Here is a 20,908-nt window from a genome sequence, read left to right on the forward strand (position 1 = left end):
AGGTGTCATCCCTAGAAGGGTCTGGAGGCTAGGCCACTGACTGACTTGGGACTCCTAGGTGGTTCCAATGTTAGGAAACAAGGATGCTTTGACACAGAAAATCCTCTCTCAGACGTGGTCTTCCAACCCCTGGCTGCAGGTGCTCTGGTTTTTTTTTTAATTAAAAAAAAATGTTTATTTATTTTGAGAGAGGGAGAGGGAGAGAACGAGCCAGGGAGGGACAGAGCCCAAACAGGCTCTGTGCTGTAAGTGCAGAGCCAGACGTGGGGCTCAAACTCATGAACCATTAGATCTGACCTGAGCTGAAATCAAGAGCCAGACACTTAACTGACTGAGCCACCCAGGTGCCCCTGCTCTGGGTTTATTTCAAGGTTTCCCAATACTGGCACTATTGACATTTTGGCTTGGAATTCTTTGATGAGAGGGCGGATCTGCACATTGTAGAATATTTAGCAGCATCTCTGGCCTCTATCCATTAGAAGTCAGTAGCACCCCCAGTTATGACAAGAAAAAATGTCTCTAAACACTGCCAAACGTCTATTTGGGGCTCTAGACAGCATCTGGATTGAGGTATTGGGTCTCGTCCAAAGTCACAGATCTGAATTCAAATTAGAAAACACTTTATTCATTCAAAAGAAATCTCACTGAATACCTACCACGTGCCTGGCACTGTGCTAGTCCCTGAGGGTACAAGGATACAATGATACAACCAGACATTTCCGCTCAAGAAAGATGTCCCCCTGCGGAATACCTCCTGTGTTAGGGGTCCCCCCATTCCACCTCTTGCAGCTCTTTCTGTCACAGCCCTCACACACTCTGGTTATCTTCTGTGTCTGCCACTGGCCAACTTCCCACCTCTTCTCTAACCCCTCACACACACACCCTACACAATCAGTGGACCCGATCATGCACATTTACTGCCGGTCTGTTACTGCTGACACTGGGCCCTCCTGGGGTCTGTAAATGAGTAAGGAGTGGTTGTTGCCTTCAAGGTGCTCACCGGCTACTGCAGGGGGCTCATGAGTAAACAAACTCTACTACAGTGAAGAGTGACACTGTTTTGGCACTAAGTCTGGCACATGGAAGCACAGGGAAGGAGTAAAGTAATTCCCACTGGGGGATAGGCGGTGACTGTCATGGGGGAAATAGTTGAGCATTAAAAGACACAGTGGGGTGCCTGGGTGGCTCAGTGGGTTCAGCATCTGGCTTCTGCTCAGGTCACGATCTCACAGTTTGTGGGTTCAAGCCCCACATCAGGCTCGCTGCTGTCAGTGTCACATCCTCCGTCCCCCTCTCTCTCTCTCTCTGCCCCTTTCCCACTCACGTGCTTGCACGCTCTCTCAAAAAACAAAACAAAGATGGGCAGATTTTGACAGGTAGGCTGGGCTCTTCAGGTGGAGTCAGCATAGGGAAGGGCTGGGGGCTGGAGGCAGAAGGAGGGAAAAGTGCCTGGTATATTCAGGAAACAGTAAGTGATTCTGTGTGTGAGCGTCTCCAGAAGTTTTGTGTCTGCAGCACCAAAACTATGAGCTCTTTGAGGATAAGCATCATGTTACGCTCATCTCTGCATTGTAGGATGCAGAGATAAGGACCCCACAGCCCTGCCCTCAAATGGAAGCTCCCCCCCCCCCCGCCCCAAATCTGACCCCCATCACAGACTAGCCGTGAGCTTGGGCAAATCACAGGACCCCTTGGACCTGTCTTCTCATTTGTCAAAAGGGAATGAGACGCCAGCTGGAAAGTGTGCTTATGATGATTAAAAGAAATAATGTCTGTGAGAGAGCTTTGTGAGTTTTAACATACGCCATAAAGTGATGACAGCAGCTTTAACTTTCACAGCGCTTCATATGTGCCACATGCTAAGGAACATTCTAAGTATGCAATTCTCCCCTAAGAGGTGGGACATGCACAGAGGTGTGTGGCTTAGAACTCCCTTAAGAGAACCTGCTGAGGAAGAGGAGTTGAGTGGACAGCCTTCAGCTGCCATGCTGTCTCTGGGCTGCTCCCAGCCATGGCCACGCACAGCAGATGCCTGGCCAATGCCGGGCCAACCCTCTGTGCAGGCAACCAGGGCTTGGGTTTTCCATCAACCTTCCTGAGGCTTTCCCAGGACCACACTGCAGACTGGGATCTTCTTAATTAATTCATAGAGACAGTGCAAGTGAGGGAGGGGCAGAGAGAGAGGGAGACACAGAATCCGAAGCAGGCTCCAGGCTCTGAGCTGTCAGCACAGAGCCTGATGTGGGGCTCAAACTCACAAACCGTGAGATCATGACCTGAGCCAAAGTCAGACACACACCCAGGCTGGGGTCTTCTGACTGAGGTCTCCTTCCTTCCTTCTCTCCTTTCAAGGGGGTCAGATCTACACTGTAGCCTGAAGGCCCCACCCACTCGCTAGCTGCTCCTGCTTCCCCCTTTATTCTTCCTGGGTGTTCCCCAACAAACCTTTCACACCTCTGTTTCTCAGAGGATCGGGTGCACAGACCTCAGGCTGGTAAGTGGAAGAGTCAGGACTCAAACTCAGGCTGCCTGGCTCCAGAGCCCACGGTCCTCCCCACAGAGCCACACAGCTCGGGCAGCTCTTTTGCACATCCACCAGAATGGAGTTATTTTTGTTAAAGACACTGCTCTAGACCCATACTGTCTTGATAGTGCTACAGACGTGGTTATGCAAAAGTGTAGGGGACAGACAAGACTAGGCAGGAAGTATCTGTCTTCCTAAACCCTCAACCCCAATCCCAAGTGCACACAACCCAAGGTAGGTGTAGAGCTTTCTGCCAAGCACCACACTCTACATTTAGCAAGAGGGTAAGCCTATCCTTCGACTCTCACTCTCTTCACCTCCAGATTATACCTCCCTGAGACAGTTTAGGATTCTGCCCTGGCAGGCATGTGTGTTTATTAGACTAAAGGATGATGGTGGGCATTCAGGTGCCCACCCTTCATGTGCCACCTTCAAGGTGACCCTGCAAAAGCCACTTAGGGGCAGGAAACATCCAGCCAAGGGCACACCATAAAGTAAATGTTATGAGGACTTGATGGAAAGCTAGACAGTCATTAAAGTTAGTGGTTTTTAAAACTGTGCAGCCACCTGGACAAATGTGGTTATTTAATGAGGTTATTTAAACCTTTTTTTTAATGTTTATTTTTGAAGGAGAGAGATAGAGCATCAGCGGGGAAGGGGCAGAGAGAAGGGGAGACACAGAATTTGAAGCAGGCTCCAGGCTCTGAGCTGTTAGCACAGAACCCAACACGGGGCTGGAACCTTCGAATCGTGAGATCATGACCTGAGCCGAAATCAAACGCTCAACCGACTAAGCCACCCAGGCGCCCTGTGTATGAGATTATTTAAAGTGAAAAGAGCAGGATATAAAAGGGCACAGATGTAATTTCAGCTATCCGAAACACACACACACACACACACACACACACACACGGACATGCACACACACAGCCCTGAAGAGCATACACATATAGAAACAGTATAATTCTCAGCATCTGCAGAAAAGACTCACAGTTTTAGTTTTTATACAGACTTAAAGGGTCCAGCAGTGAGTTACAATCTGTAATGTTGCCAAAGTGAAGATTTGAGTCACTGGTACAATCAGGCAGCGAAAAGTGAGTTTCTCAGTGCTGCGTGTGTGGTTTGTGGGGCAAGGCAAATTCTCCAGAGGTACTGAAGAATTTTAGGATTTTCCAAAACTTTTTCAGTATATCTATGTTTAGAATCAAAGGTCAACCATAACGAGGTACTACTTAGACATAAGAGTGACTATGAAAGCTTTAGAAGAGTCTTTATATTTTGCTTTTATATTAAAATGTTTTATGCCTGAAATACTTCCTAAGCACATGCAAAAAATTGGAAATAAAGTTTCTAATGGAGATAATACTGAAATATAAATACTGAAAATATTTGTATAGAACTTTCAAGTAATTTACTACTGAATCAAAAGTAATTCGATCCTTCTGTCTTACCTATTCTCATCCCCATTTCACAGATGAGGAAGGTGGACAGTTTACGGAAATTGCCCAAACGCACACATCCAGAAAGCAGCTAAGCCTTGCTTTGACTGGACCTCATGACAGTGTCCCTTCTCCCCAATATTCCATGTAGGGGGGAACAGCTGACCTGGGGGGGGGGGGCTTGTCCTCTGCCTGGTCCTCTGAAGGAACTCAGCAGTGGCTGGGAAGGTCAGGCTATCATCCTGCAGGTGAGGCTGGGGAGCAGTGATGGAGTCCCCATCACTAGCCAGCTGGATCTCCCTTGGCAGGAGGGAGAATGGCTTCTCCAAAACAGCACAGGGTGGAGCACTCACTCTGTCCTGGCACACCATGAAACAAGAAGTCCATATTCTGCCCTCTGTCCCACTGAGTGACTTACCTGTAACAATGGCTGCCAGCAAGGTGTGGAGCTGTAACTGACCTGGACTCTCTCCTTGCACCCCTCCTCTATCCTTCACTTCCTTACGTATGTGTTTAGAAGTTTTCAGTAGGTAGTATTGGCAGAAAAAATACAGAACGCCTACTTCAACTTGAATCTCAGCTAGGCAATAATTTTTTCTTTTAGCCTAAATATATCCCAAGTGTTGCAAGGAACATACATGGAACACAGGCCAAAATATGATTAGCTATTTACCTGAAATTTAAATTGAATTGGCATCGTATATTTTTCTTTGCTAAATCTGGTAACCCCAGCAAGAGAGGCAGAAGGGATCTTGAAGCTGGGAGGCAGTGTGCTGCATGCAGAGCAAAGGGCACTGCCGGGCTGGGTGGTATTGGTCAGGGTGCTCCCTCTGAGCGCCCTCAGTCTGGTCTGGCTTTGGCATTAGACACACCAGGGTTCGAATTTAGGCTCTGTCACTTAGGTCTGTGACTTTGGGTGTTTCTTGGAGACAAAATGTCACGGAAAACAAAATGGGTTTCCTCCTCTTCACTTGCCATATCTCTGAGTACTGGATTAAATAAAGCTGGAAGAGAGATGAACTTCCTGGCCTGGAAAAATATGTATCTTAAGTAGCAACAGGCATGCTAAGAGGTTACCCAGAGAACATCTGGGGGTCTGGGGAGGTCATGGGATTGGGTTCATGCGTGGATACAGCACACCCCCCCCTCTCAGGATGGCAGTTATGCCTACCACATGTGTCCCTGGTTGCTCAGTCAAACCCATGGGTAAGCTACAAAGATCCCAGGAGGGGCACCCTCAGTGGTCACATGCACACAGGGAGTGAGTGCCTCTGATGGCACCACATGGTGAACACTGGCTGTTCATCAGCCTCAGCAACGATGCTCTCGAGAGGCGGAAGCAGGCCTTCAACACCCAGCTCTGTTGGCAAACCCATGCTTCCTCAGCAGTCCGGTAACACACCCAAGGCTGTTTGCCCAGCTCTGTTGACAGTCTGTTCCCATGTGTCCCCAAGGAGCTCTCCACCCATTAGAATCCATCGAGGCTCAAGACTCCTAAGGCTCAGAGGCCATTTTAGAGCCAAGCCCCCAAGCCCCCCCCCCCGCCCAGGGTTGCCCTGCAGGACCTACTGGGCTCAGAATCAAACCCGGGGAAAGCCACTTCTGCTCAGAGGCCCCTCTTCCTGGGTGGAACAAGGGGTTTGAAGGACAAGTACACTTGGCCCTTGAACAACACAGATTTGGACTGTGCAGGCCCACTTACACAGAGATTTTTTTTTTCGATACAGTACAGTGCCATGCATGTATTTTCTCTTGTGATTTTTAAAAATTTTTTAAATGCTTATTCATTTTTTGAGAGTGCGTGCATGCTCAAGAGTGGGGGAGGAGCAGAGAGAGAGGGAGACACAGAATCTGAAGCAGGTTCCAGGCTCCAAGCTGTCAGCATGAAGCTCGACGCGGGGTTCAAACCCATGAACCACGAGATGATGACCTGAGCTGAAGTTGGACGCTTAACAGACTGAGCCACACAAGGCGCCCCTCTCTTGTGACTTTCTTAATATTCTTTTCTTTTCTCTAGCTTACTTCACTGTAAGGATACAGTATATAACACATACAACATACAAAGTATGTGTTAATCGACTATGTTATTGATAAGGCTTCCTGTGGATAGTAGGCTAGTAAGTTTTGGGGGACTCAAAAGTTATATATGGATTTTCAACTGCATGGGGGTTAGCACCCCTCACTCCTGGGTTATTTAAGGGGCAATTATCATTCCAGTCCCTTCTAATGTGGACAGTGCATGATGCTGTCTGGCCTTGCATGTGTAGGAAATAAAACGTACAAACCAATCCACACACAGCCTTGACAGAGGCCCAGAGCAGGTGGGCCTATCTGGCAGGGGCTCCCTGGCTTTGTCCCTTTAGAAGTTAAGCATGGGATGTCCCCTTTTCATGGGATCACTGCCCACCATATTTATCTTTCCAAACCTCCTTGGGGGTGGCAGGTAAAAGTGACTCAGTTTCAGGGCTGCAGGCAGCAGATGTTTTCCTTCAACAGGAAACATGGAGGGGTGTTTTCCTTGACTCTGATTAAAGCTCCTGTTGCCTCAGGGGTTTTCACAGAGCTGCACACACAGATGGTGTCATCATCCTGACCCTACAGACCCCCACAACAGCACCCTCCCTGCACTGACATGTGAGATGAAAGGTGCAAAATTAAGCCTCTCTCCCGTTGCTCTGGCTTGCTGTGTGTGTGTGTGTGTGGCGGGGGGTGGGGGTCTCCTGTTGCTCTGGCTTGCTCTGGGGGTGGGTGTGGGGAGATATGCCCCAAGACTTCTGGGCCAGGGGTGGGAATCTTGCAAATTGACTCCTTTTTTTAAAAAGAACTGTAGTGTGGGACATCATATAGTGAATGCATCTGGAAAGAGTGAAACCACTGTCTTCCTGATATGGGCCGCTTTGTAACTTTGGATTTTTGTGTCTTGAATTTTGTGAAGAGGGTCTGGTGGGAGCTTGCCTTTCTCTGGAGCAAGAGGACCCTGCAGATAACATCAGCACACCTACGCCTGAGTGTCCACAGGACCCTGACTGGTTGAAACATCTGCTTCCCAGTCTTCATTACCTAGTCTATAACATGAATGCCTGACCCCTTGAAGAAGAGTGCCACAGTGGACAAGGCAACTTTGGAATCAGAGATACCCAGGTTCAATTCCCAGCTCTGACACTCAGTGCTGTGGTACCTGAGGTAAGTAGTTAACATGTTTCAGTCTCAGTTTCTTTATCTATAAAATGGGGGAGGACAATATCTCATACAGCTGCTGTCAGAATTAAATGAGATTGAAATCTATAAAATCTGTTAAAATCTATAAAGGCTATGAAAATCTATAAAGGCCTGGCACATTGCAGATACTGGTACTGGTCTAACTGCACGGGGTGGGAACTGCTTTCTCTCACCTCATGCTGTGGGGGCAGTGCCTCCTCTCACCTTGTGTTTCCCCTCTCAGCGGGGGAATACTCTGGTCCTTCCTGACAGGAAAAGGCAGACCCAGGGGAAGCTCTCTCACTTCCACACCCAGAGGGAGAAGTGATTCAGAGTCCTAAAGCCTCAGGGGGAGAAGCAGACACTTGGTGGAGATGTAACACATTAGCCATTAAAATGATCAATTAGGTGGCAGTATTGAAACACTGACAAGTAGAATATTCCACCCACGCCTGGCTCTCATTTATCTTCCTCATGCCTAGCCAGTGCCTGACACCTACTCAACATCCAATAAACTCTTGCTAAGTAAGTAGAGAGAAAGTGTTCATGAAATACCATTCATTGAAAAAATCAGAACAAAATTATAGGCACATTACTCCATCTATGTTTATGCATAGACAGATACTGAAAGAAACATAGATGTAGCATTGTGGGAGAAATGTCATTTCTGTTTTAAGATTTTGAATAATGTGTTCAAGTGACCTTAGTAATAAAAATTCTAAAAATCAAGAAATGACCTTTGCTTACAAAGCAGCAGGAAGCCAGGCAGGCAGCTGTGGTATGGGAAGAGGAGGGCAGATACAGATTAGGATCCCTGCCTTGTCACTCCTAGCAGATCTTTGTGGGCAAATTAATTTCTCCGGGTTGTCAAGCTTAAACAGGGTGGTCTGTGAAAAGCTGCCTGGCCATGATTTACTCATAGTTTCCTGCCATCTCTTCTGGTGGGTTTATTACAAGCTGGGGCTCTAGATTTTAGCACATCATTGCAAGGGTGTTGGAACTTTAATGACACAGGACCTTATGCATGTGCTACAGGCGACTGACACCCTTCCAGGGGATACAGAGGTCTTAGGATCAGACTCAATGCTGCTTGGAGCGGGTTCTTAGGAGACAGTGAGTAAAGGTCTCAATTAAATCCAGTTGGAGTGGCATCTGGGTGGTTCAGTCAGTTTAAACGTCTGACTTCAGCTCAGGTCATGATCTTGTGGTCTGTGTGTTTGAGCCCCACGTCGGGCTCTGTGCTGACAGCCCAGAGCCTGGAGCCTGCTTCAGATTCTGTGTCTCCCTCTCTCTCTGCCCCTCCCCTGCTCGTGTTCTGTGTCTCTCTCCCTCAAAAAAATAAACATTAAAAAAATTTAAATCCAGTGGGAACACAGCAGGAAGTATTGGATGGGAAGAACAATTAAAACTTTGCTACACTTGGGGCACCTGGGTGGCTCGGTTGGTTGAGCATCTAACTTGGGCTCAGGTCATGATCTCGTGGTTCGTGGGTTCAGGCCCCACATCGGGCTCTGTGCAGACAGCTCAGAGCTCAGAGCCTGGAGCCTACTTCCAATTCTGTGTTTCCCTCTCTCTCTGCCCCTCCCCCACATGCACTCTGTCTCTCTCTCCCTCTCAAAAATAAAGAAAACTAATAAAATTTTTTTTTTAAAGTTCGCTACACTCATCCATGCCTGCATGATTCCATGCATGTTGAGACCAAAGGACAATTTCAGCAAAACCCAGGCACCTGGTCTAGGAAAGAGAACCACACACAGCATACAGCAGACCTTGAGGACTGGTCTTATGGAGCAACTCTAAGGCTTGTGTCTCCATCCTGCCTCCTGTCTCCGAGGCTGGAGGGGAGGCATGTGGAGAAGAGCTTTAGAGGTAGAACACTCAAAAACCTTCTGGTTCAGTTCCTCATTGTACCAGAATGGGTGCAGGGACTCACCTGGCTGTCAGTGATGCAGGACCAGGGTCCTTGCTTCCCACTTCCCTTGTCCTCCTTCACCTCCCACGCCCCACGATTTCCCAGCTCTTAGCAAGGTCTGCCTAGCTGTCCTCTCCTTTGATTCCACCTGTCGATGAAGCCCAAATAAGCATCATTCCTTGCTAGGAGGTACAAGTTCTCATTCATGTTTAGAAATGGGGGTAGAGATGCTTGAGTGGCTCAGTTGGTTAAGTGTCTGACTCTTGATGTTGGCTCAGGTCATGGGATCAAGCCCTATATAGGGCTCTACAGTGAGCACAGAGCCTGCTTGGGATTCTCTCTCTCTGTCCCTCCCTCCCTCTCTCAAAATAAATAAACATTAAAAAATAAAAAAGCAATGGGGATGTACAGTGTACAGGGAGGAGGAAGGCCATGCAAAGACTCGTGGCAAGTATCTTGAGAAAGATCACTGCACAATCCAAGTAAGTATAACGTTTTTGACAGTATGAATCAAGAATCTAAAAAATCACCACTCCCCTTGCCTCAATATTTCCATTTCTAGGAAATTATCCTAACTATATAATCACACCTAGAAACAAAGACTGATCTGCAAAAATGGGCTCAGAGTAAATTTATATTTGCAAACAAACTAGAAGCAACCTGGGTGTCCATCTGTGGAAGGTTTCCGATGCAAAATTTAATATAAACCCAAGTTTGTTTTTATAAATGCTTTGGTGGGGAAAAGCCTGGAAGGAAATACACCAAAACATAAACCATGATTAGTACTGGTTGTGTGACTGATATTTTATTTTATATTTAACACTTCTGATTTTCTCAAATTTTTTCCAATTTTTTAAAATACTTATTTTTTTTTGAAGAGTGCAAGCAAGGGAGGGGCAGAGAGAAGGGGACAGAGGATTCAAAGTGGGCTCAGCGCTGACAGGCTGACAGCAGTGAGCCTGATGGGGGACTCAAACTCCTGAGTTGCAAGATCATGACTTGAGCCGAAGTCAGACGCTCAACTGAGCCACCCAGGCACCCTAATTTTTTCCAATTTTTAAAAGATGAATTTGCACTGATTTTAAACTCAGAGATGAGGGTCACTAAGAAGGAATTCTTGAGTAATTTTTTGTCTTTCCTGACACAGAGACCCAGAGTGGAGCCTGCAGACACGCACAAACACCACTTCCCAGGGTGGTCCCCGTGGACCCTGCCCCTCAAAGGCACCCCCCACCCCACCCCAGCTGCCACCTTCTGGCCCCAGGGCTCCAGTTCAGGGTGGCGTGTTACCTCATTGTTGGTGCCGACGTCCAGCAGGACTGGGAGGCACTGCTGCGGGCTGACCCCTCCGCATGCTGTGTACAGGGCCAGCTTGCCCACGGGGATGCCCATGCCGTAGCAGCCCAGATCGCCTAGGCCCAGGATGCGCTCCCCATCAGTTACCACCACGGCCTGGAAACAAAACAATCGGGAAGCGCCTCTCATGACAAAGTGCTCATCTTATCAACCCTTGCACACGTCAGGCCCGTCAAATGGACACCCACCTCCTCTGCTGCGGAACAAAACCGCCTGTCTGTGGAAAGGCCAAGGGATTCATTCAGCTGCAGGTAGGCTTTCTTCTTCCCGTGCCCTCCCCTTCCTGGCAGGCTGGTGAGAAACCCCACTGAGCTAACACCTTGCCCTGCTCTGAGGTTTGGGACGGGGACTGAAGAAACAGCTGGAGGGAAATCACATCTAGGTGCTCCCCCTCAAAGAAACTAAGCAGATCTTCTCAGCTTGGGATCTGGGGGCAGGGAAGGAAGGACATAATGAACAGAGACAATGAAAAACAGGTGTTCATGCCACTGCCACCAGCCCCCAGTATAGAGACCAATGAAGTCTCTCAGACCTGCTCCTAGGGTGTAATAAACCCACCCTGCACAGGGCAGGGCTCCTATGACAGCTGCTGGGGTCACTACTCCACACGAAACCAGGAGGATTCTAGACATGTACTGGGATTTGTGTTCTGGGAAATATTCACTGAAGGCATCCTAGGTGCCAGACACGGTGCTGGTTCGGGACTTCCTTGCTGTTAACTAACAGATGCCGATGAAGCTGATGGTAACTGAAATTATTGTGATTATGATAGATATTCACTTATTCATTCCTTTAGCACATATTTACACAACACCCACTTCGCAGACACTATGCCACATCCTGGGGGAAGGAGCGTCAGTTTGTGCTTTTGTAATAACAAGTATGTACGGACTCAGACCTTCAAGAACTAAGGGGCAAAACAAGAGATGAAATATATGTATTTATAATTAACGAGTCTGGAAGGAAAGTGGGTACAGCATAAACAGCATGAGGGCAGCAGAGACAGAGAAGGGAGAGTCACTTTCTGTAGGGCAACCCTTCACGGGTGAAGGGACACATGTGCCACACCTGACACAGGAGAAGACTGTCTGCAGGGGGTGCAGCTGGGGAGGAAGGCACTTGATACAAGAGGAAATCAGGATCCAGGATAGAGATGGGGAGGGGGTGGCCTATGTGTGGGGAACAAGGAGATGCCGGTCCTATGAAAGCACAGAACAAAATGCCAGGCAGGAGTCAGACTGTGAAAGCCACAGGGATCCCCTCAGGGTGACAATGAAGTTGTCTATAGGTCACCTCCACCTGCTATCACTCCTCTGTCTTGAAATGAGTTAAGTTTATGAGGCCACCCATCCCTCCTCTGGAGCCTGGCTTTGGCCAGGTCTTAGGTCCAGCTCTGAGCTATGGAGGTCCTGGTGCCCCAAGCATGGTGCTCATGGGCACCACAGGGCTCAGTTCACTCCATGCAGGTACAACTCCAGCCCTGGGGATCAAGAGATGAAGACCCATTCTTGTCCTGGAAGAGTTTATGATCTGGTACCCAAGGGGTCCATGACAACTTATCATTTCTGTTTCTCTAGCTCTCTTAAGTGTGAGCGTGCACATGGGCTGGTGCTGCCTTTTGGTAGAAACAGGTGTAGGGATTCTTTTTTTTTTTTTTTTTTTTTTTTAAAGAGAAAGAGAGGCACAGAGACAGAGAATCCCAAGGAGGCTGCACCCTCAGCATGGAGCCCGACATGGGGCTCAATCCCATGACCCTGGGATTGTGACCTGAGCCAAAATCAAGAGTCAGAAGTTCAACTGACTGAGCCACCCAGGTGCCCCAGGGATAGGGATTCTTAAAAACACTCCTCCTCTTCTGAAAAGGGGACTCACAGGGTCATGGTACAAGAGACCCATGAAGATTATGATATTCCCCCTCAGACTGCTCTACTGCCTCTATGGAGAATGTTCTCAACCCACATGTCACCTGATTCTCTCCACAGCCCTGGCAGGTAGGTGAGTCTGAGACTGTTAGCCCATTTCACAGGTGAGTAAACAGAAGCTCTAAGACCTTCATGTTTGATACGTATTTGTTACGTATCAGCCAGATGCCAGGCACTGGACTGGATGTTTGCACATTGGGTATCTTAGGGGAGTTTAGATGACTTACTAAAGTCACTTTGTGCATGTGGCAGGGCAGGATCCTAATTAGGGTTTGGGTTCCTGGTTCAGGGCTCCTTCTACTACATTTCAGTTGGCAGAAGCACCATTAAAGCACATGTGTTCTTGGTAAAGTTCTGCCCTGCCTCTTTGCCACCCTCCCCACAGCCCGCCTCTGACCTCCCCCTTGCAGCTCTCCCTGGTGAAGCCTGTGCCTTCGTATGAAGGGTGCCCACACTCTGGGAATCTCCCATCTCTCCTAATCCAAGCTTCCTTATCCTGATTCCCACTGTCTAAGAATTTCTCTCCGCTGAGGGGCAGTGAGTTAAACAGAGGAAGTCAGTGACTACTCCAGGGTGTTATCCCTACAACTCTGGGGTCTTTCAATGGCAACGGGGCTCCTGAAATGTTCAAGGGCACTCCACTGCACGCCCACCTCCTCTGAGGGCATGTCTCGCTCCATTTGTCACCCACTCTCAACCCCACTGTGAGAATGGCTGGGTTACTGCATCAGCTTCAAGCCACACTCATCTTCCTTCCAATCTCCCCTCCCAACCAATGCCAGATTCACTGTATCAGAAGCCCATTTTCATTATGCCATTCCTAGCTTCAAACACCTTTAGTGGCTTCTAACAGTCCAAAGAATAGAGTCCAAAACGTTTAACTCTTTAATGATCTGAACCCAATATATGTTCTGACTTATCTCCTGCTACGCATCTGCACACAAGCTCCTCCTCCAGCCAGACTGGCCTCCTCATTCCTCCCAGACATGCTCTGAACTCACCTATAATCTCCTCCCTCTCAGCCCCTATGCTCCTTCTCTTTTTCCAGCATGCAAACGCTGCCCACGACAATCTAATGTGATTTCTCCTAGCACTTCTTATAGCTACTGCACAGGTAGCCTGCTCGCCCTCCTTGTCTGTCTGCCTGCCTTCCACAAACATTGATTAAGCACCTACTGCTTGCCAATCCTTGCATAGGGTGCTACTTTAACATTTTAAAAAATGCACATTTTATCTCACCAAACAACCTAAAGGTTAATGGCAGGGGTTCTGGAGTCTGATAACCAGTATTTAAATCTAGGCTTCTTGATAATGTACCATATGTAAACTTGGGTAAACAGATAATTTTTCTGAGTTTTAATTTTCCATAAAATAGGGATAATAATCATACCTCACTCATCAGATTGTTGTAAAGATGAAATAACAGTTTCATTTTCACCAGGTGCGTTGGGTAAGTGATCAATAAATGGTTGCTTCTCTTATGATTACCATGGTGGTTATTATTTGGGGCAAAGATCCCATATTAAATTTTTAATTGTTTTATTTCTTTCTAGTTCAGCATTATCACAGAAAGGCCATTCAGTAACTATCTGTTAAATGAGTGATTGAAATGGAAACCAAGCGGAGATGCAGTGGCTAATGGCTGAGAAAGTCAGCCATGCAAAACTTGTGGTTTCTGCTGTCATTTTTTATTTTTTTTAATTCAAGTTAGCTAACATACAGTGTAGTCCTGGCTTCAGAAGTAGAACCCAGTGATTCATCTCTTACATAGGACACCTAGTGCTTATCCCAAAAAGTGTCATTCTTAATGCCCATGTACAGCTGGCTATCTGTTGGATATTGCCACTTGGATGTCCAATAGTCCTCCCAAATTCTTGAGTCCCTAACCAAATGACTCTGCTTTTCCCTTTTACTCTTCTAAACCTTTCACTTCTGCTGCCTTCTTGCCCTTCGTTACCTTTATCTCCCAAGGTCAAAACTGTCTTGTCTCCTTCAGCCACAGCCAACTGGTTACCAAGTTCTGCTGATTTGATTTGCTCCTTGTTTTTCCATTTGTTCCATGAACTTTACTTTCACTGCCACTTGCCTTAGGTCAGCCCATCCATCTCATCAACCACTGTAGTGGTCTCCTGACTGGTCTCTCCACTCTTGGGATTCCCCCTGCTCCACTGCAGGTCTCCAAAGCACACCCAGATTTGTCACTTTCTTACCCTAAACCTCCAGGGGCTCTCGATGCCTGTAAAACAAAGCTCAAACATCTTTGACTGGCATTTAAGGCCTTCCATGGTCCAGGTCCAATCTACTCTTTGAATTTCTTCTTTATCCAAATAGAGTAATTCTAACCTTGATAAGGTTTGTACTTTCCAGACTACATGCCATTTTACCCCCTCAATCCCTATGATCTCCCTGATCCACATCCTACCATCCTTGTGTGCTTTAAGGAGCTGTACACAAGTCACCTTCCTCCATGATGTTCTCCCCTTCCAGAAGTCATCACTCCCTCCTCTAGCTTGTCTTGAGGGCAAATAATGGGACTTGTCATCTTTGATTCTTCAGCACTGTGCTTGGTGCCTGCAGTGTGATATGAACTGAATAAACAGTGGCCAATGTGACAGATCTAACATAGAAAGCAAAAGATCTCCAAAGGGCTAATTCAGACCTTTTGTGTGAATGAATGAGTTGGGAGAGGAGATACTGGATCCTATTTTTCATGACATCATTGGAGCTGATGCCAAGGGCCACTAGTGCAGTAGAGGTCAAAAGGCTGAGAACAAATCTGAGTAGCACTGTGGAGTTTTAGAGCCCAGCAATAACTATATGAACTACAGGATCAGTTTCCTTGTTTGGATGGCATGTGCAACTCCTAATTCTTCTTACTTCAGATGACTAGGGGGAGGGTGGGCCACATTCTTCCTCTGTCCACTTAGCTTGGACATACAGCATTTTCTGACTTATTGTCCATGTCCCTTAGTGTAGGTGGACCCAATGGGGCCGACCTCAGACTGCCCTGAGGGTCATGACTCCTTGCTTGCTGTAGCCCTGCTTTCCCTGGACTTGTAGCTATGTCATGGGCTGCCCACAGCCCTGTGTATGCATCCCTCTCCTTCCTCCTTCCCTCTCGTCCTTCCTTTTCTCCTCTTCCTCCTCCTCCTCCTCCTCCTCCCCCCTCGCCACCTACTATCCACAACATAAATGATGCACAGTCTGCAGTTTCAATTCTTGGTTCCACCCTTCACAAACAACCTAACCTCTCAGCTTCCTTGTCTCTACCATAGGGATAATAATAATCCCTACCACTTACAAGTCATGAGGAGAAGTCTGTGGTAATCTACATAAAGCACTTGGCAGAGCTGTGTGAGGTGGATATGGGGATGAGCTGCCCACATCTCCCTTTCAGGACTGAAGGAGTGATTCCCTTAGCCGTACCCTCAGCTGTCAGCCCGCTTTGAGAATTTCCTTGACTGAAGAGAGCCACCTTGCCCAAAGTCACAGCCTGTTCCAAAGGGTAGCAGTCCACAACCAATGACTGGTGGATGCAGGGCTACAAAGGCCTGGCTCCCCTGCCTCAAGTTGGTTTGACTTTGAAGGACGACCCCAGCTACAGAGGCTCCTCATGGGCTCAGCTGAGTCTTCCTTGAGACCTCACCCAGCTCAGCCTCTCTCTGGGCTTTCTCCTGCTTCCTTCCCTTCTAGAGGTGTTGACCCCAAGAGCACTCCCTGATATGCTGATATCTGTCTCAGAGAATGTTTCCCAGGAAACCCACCTTCTGACATTGAGGAGGGAGTGGGCCTGTGCATTACAGGCGGGCACTTGGTGCCAGCACCTCATAAGTTTGCCTGCCCACGTGGAAGGGGCCGCTCCTGTGCCCAGCCACCTCTAAGCACCTCCCCCCGGAAGCTGCTGGGATTGGGATGAGGGAGAGATTTAGGAGCTTGGGAAAGCTGTGGGGAGGAGGGCTGTTCTCAGCCGAGACTTCCTCAGGCTCGAGGCAGTGGCCACTGTGGGAAAGAGTCAGAAAAGCAGTTCTCACTCCTCTTTGTGATTTACGCTGGACAGCTCTGGGCAGCCTGGCCCGTCCCCTCCTCCCTGAACAAGAGGGGCCCACAAAACTTCATGGTCTCCGCAGCCCTGGGCTTTGGCCTCACTTCCCTCCCAGCCTACTTCTCCTGTACCTGTCTGCAGTCCTGCTTTCTGGCTGGGAAACCAAGGAAAGTCATCCTTTATCTTCTGAGTTCCTCTGGACCACACCTCCCCTCCAGCCCAGAGGCCAACAGCATCAGGGTCTAAAGATACCTGTGCCTTGGAAAACCACCTCCTGGGCTCAGCAGCTGGGGGAGAGGAGGCTCAGCTTCAGGGCTCTGTGGGCATCAACACCTTTCATGGCTGACCATGGGCAAGTCACAGCACCTCAGCTTGCTCACCTGAGGAACGACACACCCCAACCCATTCTTCAAGGACCCACCTTGGAGGTGTTCATGGCACATCTTCCTTCCTCCACTCTCATCACAGTGGCTGAGAGAACCAAAGGAAGTAATGATGGGGAATCTGCACCAGCCCCCAAGTACCATGGAAGGGTATTCCCTGCCTAGGGAGGGAGACCTTCATCTCCTCTTTTTTGTCTTATGAAATGTTTATTTTTGAGAGAGAGAGAGAGAGAGAGTGCACGCATGCGTGAGTGAAGGAGGGGCAGAGAGAAGGGGACAGAGGATCTGAAGTAGGCTCTACACTGTCGCACAGAGCCCAACATGGGGCTCAAACTCACAAACCTCAAGATCATGACCTGAACTGAAGTCGGATGCTCAACCAACTGAGACACCCAGGTGTCTCTCACTCCTCTTTAAGGCAACTGGAGGAAACACACCAGCAAACAAGAAAGACTAGGAGTTGGAACATTCTGAACCTTTGAAAGGGCAGCCTTAGGAGTGGCGGGGGTGGGGCAGGGTGGGGGGGGGGGGGAGGATCCTCCAGGAAAAGACTGGTGGGGCAGACCGGAGGCTGGGGTAAGCCGGGGAGCAGCCTGATCAGTCCTAATTGACTTATTTACAAACTATGGACCCAATATTTAGCCCAGCTATGGGCTCCTGGTTTTTCTAGAGAAAGCCAGAAATCCAAGTTTCTATGTTTCCTTTCTCAAATGAAGTCTCCCGATTTTAAAATATTGCCTACCAATTCAAAAATTTGAAAAATCACTGAAGGCCAAGTCAAACATGTCTAGGGGCCAGATTGGCCGGCTGCCCCTTTGTGGCCTGGGATCTGCAGGTAACACAGCCTCCTCCTTGGCTGCTCTCAAGGCCTCTGCAATCTTTCCCCTGCCATGCTTTGCCCTACAGCCTCCCCTTCTACTTCCAGCAATGACCACAACCATGTGAGTGCCTTTCAGTGTTGTACAGACTCTATGGTTAGTCCTCACAAGAAGAAAACAAAGATCAGAGAGCTTATCTACATGTACGGCAAGTAAAGGGCAGATTCAAGATGTCTGACCACAAAGCCAGAGCTGATTCTTCTGTAGAGTTACCAGGGACTGATTTCGGGGTTTCTCCCAAGTGAGACAGACAGAAAGGGTGGAGGGGAGGAGCTGGCCCCAGCCATTCACTTGTCTGCTCTAAGCTACTACAGGGGTAGTGGTCAGCCAGTCAGCACATTTGATCCTCTGTCTCTGGGCTCCTCTCTTGGGCAGCACACAGTCTACTGCAGTTGTTTCTGGGTCAGTCCCTCCAACTAGACTTTGAGCTCCTTGAGTTTGGGCCTGTATACCTTCTTTATCCCGGAAACTACAGGGAAATCATATAGATGTTTACCATGTGGTAGACGGAAGCAACCAAATTAGATGCACCGGTCCAGATCTGCCCATGGAACCTCTGCTTGCCCTAGAGGCTTCAGATGTCTCTGTCTACGGTCTGCTCCAGTCCCACCCCATCTGGGGTGACCTAAAGCTCCGTTTCTCTTCCTCTAAAATCACAAAAGTTGCTGTCTCCAACTCTCTGGTAGTTAGCGCTTAGTCCTTAGAAGGGCCTCAAACTATGTTTGTTGAAGTCAACGAGTATTTTTTTAAGTTGTGCCCTGACCAAAGGAGCAAAGAGAACCAGAAATCCCGTCCACGAGCCCCTCACCAAGCCTCTGCCAGCCCGGGGGAACGGGCACCTTCTTCTTACTGTTTAAGAGGGGATGGCTTTTTGTCATTCTTTTGAATTCCTCGTAGCTTGCACGAAGGCACGGCGTGTGCTGGTGGAGACCCCATTTCTCTGCTCCTGGCACAGTGCCTGGTACACGGAAGGCCCTCATCATGTCCGCTGAGTTCATTCACCTCAGCAGGCATCTACTGCATGCCTCCTATGTACAAGGTTTCACCACGGCTGAACCTCCTAGGAAGGTAGACAGATTCGTCTGCTGACATCAGCAGCATGTCTGCACAGGGCAGGCTGGAGTTAACTTCCCATCCAGTGAGCTGGCTTCCCTTAACATGGTTCAGATTTTATTATAGCTTCACTAGACACACCCTAGGAACTTGCTTTTTCTGGGATGGAGACCAAAACCCTCAGGGCCAAGGCCTGCATATAATTGGAGTCTAAGCAGATAAGCGGGGAAGAGAAGCACAGGGCAAAATCACACCCAGACAGAGACGTATGAAATGAGCTCTTCACCGTGGCCAGGACTGAAGTCCCAGGGTCCTGGCCGTGGCTCGGCCTGGCTCCCAAGAGCCAAGGTCCTGGCCTCCATGCTCTGGTTCTGAATGCTACCACTCCCAGAGAGGGCCAGAAGTGGGTGGAATGCAAAGAGAAGTGTGCAGAAAGAAGCTGTACTCAGTGCCTAGTGCAGAGAGGTGGGAGTCGTTCAGGGAACTGGCAGGAACAGGGAGGGAGGGTCTGGGAGGAAGCAATGCTGGGGTGCCTCAGCCTCCCAGTCCAGCAGGGCGGTGCTGGCATCACCCTGAGAGGTATTTACACTGTGCTCAGTCAGCTCTAGCCCCTCCCCAGCTTGTGGGCCAGAACTACCCTCATGAAGCAACTAGCAGATGTTCTGCATTTTTGCTTCGCATGTTTCATCTGCAGAAGCGACATGATCTTTTTTTTTTAATGTTTATTTATTTATTTTGAGAGAGAGGAGAGAACTCGAGCAGGGGAGGGGCAGAGAGAGAGAGGGAAAGAGAATCCTAAGCAGGCCTCACGCTGTCACTGCATAGCCTGATGCGGGACTCGAACTCATGAACCATGAGATCATGACCTGAGCTGAAATCAAAGAGTTGGGATGCTTAACCGACTGAGCCACCTGGGTGCCCCAAAAGTAACAATGATGTTAAATGTGAAAGCCCCCCGTGCTCTTCCACAAAAGTCCCTATGGCAGGAGGAGATCTGGGCATGTAGCCAGAAGCTAACAAGTTCCTACAAAGCTTCATGTCTTACATTTTAAAACCAACACAAAGTGTGCATTCTATATTATATCCTGCTTATGATATAAATATGTTTTCCACTTAGATATTTTTCAGTAAAACTGATATTCCAGGAAGAAGGTTTATTTTGTCACTCCATATGTATCACCTCCACTAACTGCATACACCCAGGCATGAAGGTACCGTTCATCATAAGCTTTTCCTCTTGTTGAAGAATATCCTCATCCCATGTCCTCTCTCCAAAGCCTACGTGGCCAAACTCTACCCCTCAATTCAGGGCCCTGCTCCAATGTCACTTCTCCCATGAAGTCTTTCTAAATTCCCCTTAGGCTAGAAGTAATCTCTGCCCTCAACCCTCAGCTCTCTCTGTGTGCTTCCTTTACCTCTGATCAGGTTCCTTGTTAGTCTTTTGTATCTCTGTCTTATTTTCCTCGTGAAAAGTCAGCTAGCGGAGAAGTTCTGATTTCTCCCCAAATCCACCATGGAAACTGGCAGTGTATATTTGGTAGGTACTCAATACATGCTGAACATGTCTTCAGACTACTACTGCTACTACCACTGATGATGATGATGATAAGGGCAATTTCACATGGCTGGGGGTCAATGTAAACCTCTGCTCCATGGTGCGCTTATGCTTGGCTCTCACCGGCCTGTGCTCTGGGTCTGGGAAAGCCTTTGGTGTTGCAGTGGCTCATTTTCTAGCTGGGGATGCCTCTGGTCCCGGTTGAAAGGACTCACCCAACAACAGAACAGTAGCAAAGAAAATGGGACCATACCTTAATATTGTCTTCTGGCCAAGAGTTCAGCATTGTTGCAAGGTGGCCCTTGTCATGAATGGTGATAAACAGCCCCCTAGGAAAAACAAAACAGGTACACACAGAGAAACCAGCCAGTCAGATTACGAACAGAACAAAGACCACAATACTGTCTATCACTGCATCATTTAATTTTTCCCCACAGACCTGGGCAAAGGCAACCTCTAAATTGCCTGCCCTGCCCTGGCCTTACTCCAGTGTCTCCTCTCCATAAGGCAAGGAGTCCACGGGGCCAAGTGCTGTGCCCTCCTGGGGCCTGTGTTCTCCAGAGACTGCCCCTCCCTTCTGCCCTGTAGACCAGGCACAAAGGACCCCAGAATTCTCTGAGGGACCCAAAGCTGCTTCAGGAAACTG

The 20,908-nt window shown here is 48.4% G+C and overlaps 1 protein-coding gene across 3 annotated transcripts in view; it reads right to left on the reverse strand.

Annotated features, from left to right (window-relative positions):
• The window catches only part of ME3 (malic enzyme 3), a 184,160-nt gene that overhangs the window by 44,807 nt on the left and 118,445 nt on the right, over window positions 1-20,908 (reverse strand). For 2 of the 3 annotated variants that reach the window (XM_019450034.2, XM_019450033.2), the window contains exons 5-6: window positions 20,516-20,591; window positions 10,364-10,525 (exon numbers count right to left, since the gene is read on the reverse strand). In XM_019450034.2, coding sequence (XP_019305579.1) covers window positions 10,364-10,525; window positions 20,516-20,591 — 238 coding nt within the window. The remainder of the gene's footprint in view (window positions 1-10,363; window positions 10,526-20,515; window positions 20,592-20,908) is intronic. The other variant, XM_019450035.2, reaches the window with a different exon arrangement.

This window comes from Panthera pardus, unplaced genomic scaffold (assembly GCF_024362965.1).
Source record: "Panthera pardus isolate Hobbes unplaced genomic scaffold, ASM2436296v1 HiC_scaffold_12, whole genome shotgun sequence".
Lineage (NCBI taxonomy): Eukaryota > Metazoa > Chordata > Mammalia > Carnivora > Felidae > Panthera > Panthera pardus.